Below are 6,000 nucleotides of genomic sequence, written 5' to 3'. Positions count from 1 at the left end.
AGCTAAAAAGAACAACATTTTGAACAGCGGGAAGACAGCTTTAATCCATCTCAGCTACACACAATGGGCCGAAGATGCAGCGTTCAGTGGAAACGCGATGGTTATCAGAAGAAAAATGTGGAAGAAGAGCTTTACTGATGTTCTGCTTTAATACAACATGGAAGTCAAGACTGCAGGAGGGTATCAGTGGCACATCTGAGCTCCACCTCTGGAGATTGATGTTCGTCCCAATTGGCACCCTATTCACTATATAGTACACTACTTTGGACCAGAACCTTATGGGCTCTAGTGCACTGTAAAGCGAATAAGGTAGCATTTGGGATGCGTCCAGAGAGCACTGTGAGCCAGCTACTGAATAATTATTTTAAAATGCAGCAACAAAGATTAAGGCTCCAGACCTGTCCCATGGCCCCCACCCCACTGCCTGATCTTTAAATGGGCTGAGACCTGGTTAACCTGCCTGCTGTACAACATGGTTACACTCAGACATATTTATCTGGCTACACTCCAGCCGAGCATTCTAACACACCACATTAAACTGGGCCCTTTATTCATATATGTCAACAGAACAAAGCAGAAAACATTCATTTAAAAACACACCTGACAACTCCTTCACTTTTGGTCACAAACAGGTTTATTTTTATGTAATCAACTGACCAAATCTATGTAAAGAAAAATGCCAATTATTGCTGTCTGAAATATTCTAACAGGTACTGAAAATAATAACAAAAATTAAACCATAAACCATAAATACAGTACAGCGCATTTCCTGCATTCTGCCTGCTGTGTGTGTGAGAGAGTTAGAAAATCACTGCTCTTATCAGGGATGGATAGGTCCAGGCATAGTGATGGTGGGAGTGAGTGACAGAGTGCTAGCTACAGTACAGACCCCTCTGCGTATACAAAACACCCATGCAATAACAGCTGACTTAACACAGACCACACAGCTATGATTTCTGTGGTTAAGACTGTCCCATCCCAGGCACCATTCATCCCTCCCTCCATTTAATCCACAACCCAAAATGTCAGCAGTTTCAGAAGTCACCCCCCACCCATCACCATAACACAGAGCGATATAATCCTGCCACAGCAGCACTCTCTCAAGATTACTGGTTGGGCCAAGAAGACAAAACCAAACCTCCAGTACATTCAGCATAGTTAACATGTTCAAAGTGCAGTGACTTACAGAGTAACAGAGGTACATGGACACAGCTAAATAAAAAGTATAGAATAGTAACACTTCGGTTACGTCTGAAATGGCACCCCATTCCCCATGTAGTGCACTACTTTTGGTCAAAAGAAGTGCAATACATAGGGTATAGGGTGCCATTTGGGATGAAACCTAGGACTGGTTCACAGTCAGTCTGGCAGGTTGGGAAGTGCTGCGGCTGCAGATCAGGGGGCGAAGCTTGAACGTAGCCGAGGGGGCAAAGCGAGCGTTCTTATTGGGCGGAAGCCATCTTCCTGATGTTCATGATGAGTCTCTTGCTGTACTCCTTGTGGTCCACAGGTTTCACCTCCATCACCGTGGCCTTGATCCGGGACTCATCCTAAAGGGACAGGGGAACACATGGAATAGATGTTACATGATGTCCCCCTCAGTGTCCATTCACTACACTAGCTACCTCCCAATTATCTCTCCTTCCTCCCAAAGTGTGAACTAATTCACTTCCCTTCACTGATTTCAAAGTAAATGACTGGTACAAGAAGTGTGGAGGAAATTCTCTATAGCCCATGCCTCCACCAATCCAATGCTTTAGATTTGTGGGAAGTAGTATATTACTGGGACGCACCCAGTGTGTTCGAGGGAAGACAAACCAACACAAACCTCGGCCATGTGCAGTAGATCACCTGCTGGGTGTCAACGAACAGTGGCCATTCAACATGTAGAATCATTAGCAAATTAACAGAAAAAGACAGCCGAGGTTCTGTGGTCAATAGACCGGACACCCGCTGCTTTTAACTGTTGGACTACACGGTCTGTTTGGACTTTTACTGGAATGCATGTTATACAAGCTTGTTCAGCCAAGGACAAAGGATTCACCACAGGTGTCTGACTGGTTCAGCCAGAGAAAGCAGCACTAAGTAGGCAGGCGGCCTGGTACCAGAGAGATTAGCCTACTTCTCTAACACGTTCGAAAATGTGATATTTCAATAGTATTTAAAACCTGGCATTTAAATGGACGGTGATGCAACCTCTGTGCACTGCGACAGAGACAGCGTTTAAATGTTCTCCCCACCTCCGCATCTGTCGAGAGTAGATAAGGTCATCCACCTGGTCCATCACTCATTAAAGAGGCGGCTACAGTCACCGGCTACGTCCCAAATGACACCCTATTCCCATTTCCCTACATACTGCACTACTTTTGACCAGAGCCCCATCGAGCCTGGGCAAAAATACATGTTCCTTTCAATTGACTCACTCTTATTAGAGCCTGAGAGAAAACACGCCCCGTCTTCTTGTCCCCTCACTAAGAGGGAATCCTATCCTTCTAAGCGGGCCTTACAAAACACAGGGCATAAGTGCACACCGTAGCAAAACATTTTCCAACGGAAAGCTAAAATATGTGTTTCATATTGGACTGGTAGTTCAAGTAGTCCCTCCGTTTGTCAGTTTTATTCTGTTTATGTGGATAATGAATGTGACCCAGCAGAAGGTTAGATTCGACAGTCATCACCATACTACAGTCGCTCTCTCTTTGCAGATCTCTACAGAACAATCCTCAGGCTAGGGTAATAGTTATGCTGCTGCTAAAATGCTAATTGTACACAGTGAACACAAAAGATCAAAATGCTGCAATCAATTGCTGATCTAGAATTTTCTCAGAGGAGAAATACCCATTTCCTGAGCAGGGTGCGCATTGTTCTTGGCTGTGCTAATGTATGTGCAGGTGGCGAGGCAAGGTGCAGAGCGGGGTGAGGGAGGGTGTCATAGGGTGCGTGACAGAAGGAAATGGGGGTGTTGTAGGAAGAAGAGAGAAGAGGTATTGTAGCACTCCTCTCTCTCACATGGGATTAAAAAGGACCATCTGCCCTGTGGTTACGATCTGCCCTGTGGTTACGATCTGCCCTGTGGTTACGATCTGCCCTGTGGTTACGATGCACTCACTCCATTAGGTTCAGCTAAAAAGCTATTTATGCAGTCTGGATGTTAGTGCATTCACACTCTCCTATCTGCCTCTAACCAGGGCCAGATGGAACGCTTGAGAAGGTATAGAGTAACGTTATGGTTCAGCGGATGACCTCAGCCATGTGGGGTTTGACTTCTGCAGACATCTGCAGCCTGTGGTCCACTGAGTACCTCCCATGTTTACAATACTAGTTATTACTGTAATATTTTTACAGCCAAAAAAATGATTGAACCATGGTTTAATTGTTCCCTGTTCATTGAATTGAAGTGCTAGCTGCAATGGATATCTTCTCATTTCTACAGCAAGAAACAAGAATGATGTAACCATGGTTGCATTGTGACTGTTCATAGAAGAAGTCCACTCCATGAACTATACTACAGCAGATACGTCCTCATCTCTAGCAGAGGTCTTGGTCGCAGCAGGTGTAGACACTAGCCCGAAGACAGCGGTTCTGACAGGGCTGTGGTGTAGTGTCAGTCCTGTGCTCTGCTGTGCTGCCCCCACCTCGGTTTACATGCTGACACAGTGTGGCTGGGGGGGGCTCAGCTCGGTTAGCTTACCAGCATATGTGTGATGGATGTGACAAATCGTGTGTCTGTGCTTCTACACTCAGGCTTCAGACAGCTCAGGCCCCGTTTGTTCCAACCACACATACAACTATTTTACATTTGAGGGGGGGGGGGGTCACTGTGGGATATATTTAAGATACTCTTTAAAGAGGTAGGGTTTCAGACGTTTTCAAAAGATGGGTGGGGACTTCCGCTGTCCTGACAATAGGGGGGAGCATGTTTCATAAGCTGCCCAGCATCCCTACAAAGTGCACACACACCCCACAGATACACAGTGCAGTTCCGATGAGTCCTTTCGTTAATAGTACTAAGTGTGCCAGCGTTGCTATGGGAGATAGTGGGAGCAGAAACCTGACTAACCAAATCACACATGAAAAGGGCTTCAGTCTTTTCATCCTGTGTGCAGCGGCTCTGAAACAGACACAGCAGCAGAGACGAAGGGTGGTCTGGAAATGGTCCCTCGTCATTTTCTACCATCTAATGAGTAAGTCCCTCCCTCGTCACTCTGCTTTAGTCCCCCAACTCACCCTCACCTCCCTTTTCTTCCCCCAGAGCACACTCCTCTCACGCACAGGTCTCTCAGACACACACACACACACGAGCCTACTGCACTGCAGCCCCACAAGCGAGTGTGACAGAGTTTGTCAAGCGATTAGTGTTGGTCACATCTTGCCAGAAAGGCAGGATTTATGTGGGCAAAGCGAGGAGAATCAGACTGCTGCTTGCTATGCAAATCCACAGCACTTCTCTGCTTCTCCTTTCGTAGTACTACTGCACTGGGCTCGGCCTGTCATGGGTTGGAAATGGATGGAAGGCAGACATCTATTTGAGAACTTAACATGGTTTTATGTCCGATGTGCTCTCTTTTCTCCAATGTCCCCCAGACAACCACTTGAGACCCAGACAACCAAGCACTGGAAACAGACTAAACAAGTTACAAGGACTAAACTGTCTGGACCAAGAGAGAAAAGTGAGAGCTTGGGGGAGGGAATAAGAGCACTGTACAAAGTTACAGCTGGGTTACGATCACGTATAGGCTAATCATTGTTATTTATAAACTAGGCTTCTCTCACCACCTGATTCCTCACACAATGATCAAATATATTGTCAGCAGACATGGCTAAGCTGCATCTCTTCCATCAACACAATATCATGTCTCTGGTAGTCTGTCTGTGGTCAGAGCAGCAGGTAGGTAGCCACAAGGTCACCTCTGGAAGTGCTGACAGCGACTTTGTATAATGCAGAATTAGATGAGAAAACAATCTCAAATGACTGAAGCAAACTGCTTCTTGAGTAAAGATATGCATATTATTTGAATCATTGTTTGAATCATGTCTGTGAGTATAACATAACTTATTTAGCAGGCAAAACCTTAGGGACAAACCATTCAGATTGTTGTTGTTGTTGAGGTAACTCTTTTCAATGGGTTTTCATTGGGAATCCAGGTCAGTCTTTAGAAATTGGTTGAGGTTATTCCTTTGTGTAATGAAGAAGTACAGCCATCTTGAACGAGGGTCACTTGAAGTGTACTGTTAGATAGAGGCGCGTGACCAGAAAGCATGCTACAGTTTGTTTTCTTCCTGTATTGAATACAGATCATCCAGTCTTCAATTGTATCGATTATTTACGTAAAGAAATACCTAAAGTTGTATTACAAAAGTAGTTTGAAATATTTTGGCAAAGTTTACAGGTAACATTTGAGATATTTTGTAGTCACGTTGTGCAAGTTGGAACCAGTGTTTTTCTGGATCAAAAGCGCCAAATAAATGGACATGGATATATGGATATATAATCGACAGAATTAATCAAACAAAAAGGACCATTTGTGATGTTTATGGGACATATTGGAGTGCCAACAAAAGAAGCACGTCAAAGGTGAGGCATGAATTATATTTTTACTTCTGCGTTTTGTGTCGCGCCTGGGGGGTTGAAATATGGTTTCTCTTTGTTTACGGAGGTGCTATCCTCAGATAATAGCATTGTTTGCTTTCGCAGAAACCGTATGAGTCATTAACCATATGATGCTATATTCCCAGCCCTAATGTCAATATGAGACTATGAGACCCTTACATTGTTCATCCTACATCAGAAAACATGCTCTACAACCTAGCTACGCGACTCAAAGTAAGAAAAACAGATTATTTTTCCTCTCAAGGAAAATTGGCTTGAAGCAGAATAACCAGATATGTTAAAGAAACATTTGCTTGAGGCAATGGCCAGGACATCCTTGAAACAGCAGGCTCCTTCCTGTAAGCTGAGGTGAGTGTGTTCACACACACGTTGTGACAGACAGTGGTCTC

At 44.7% G+C, this 6,000-nt stretch overlaps 1 protein-coding gene across 1 annotated transcript in view; it reads right to left on the bottom strand.

Moving 5' to 3' along the window:
* Positions 1-611: 611 nt before the first annotated feature.
* LOC110507776 (replication protein A 70 kDa DNA-binding subunit) overlaps positions 612-6,000 on the bottom strand; it is a 43,049-nt gene continuing 37,660 nt past the window's right edge. The window contains exon 17 of the mRNA XM_021588003.2: positions 612-1,550. Coding sequence (XP_021443678.2) covers positions 1,443-1,550 — 108 coding nt within the window. The 3' untranslated portion in view covers positions 612-1,442. The remainder of the gene's footprint in view (positions 1,551-6,000) is intronic.

Source organism: Oncorhynchus mykiss, chromosome 27 (genome assembly GCF_013265735.2).
Source record: "Oncorhynchus mykiss isolate Arlee chromosome 27, USDA_OmykA_1.1, whole genome shotgun sequence".
Taxonomy (NCBI): domain Eukaryota; kingdom Metazoa; phylum Chordata; class Actinopteri; order Salmoniformes; family Salmonidae; genus Oncorhynchus; species Oncorhynchus mykiss.
The sequence above is the reverse complement of the archived record's forward strand: the minus strand, read 5'-3'. Positions and strand labels throughout refer to the sequence as shown.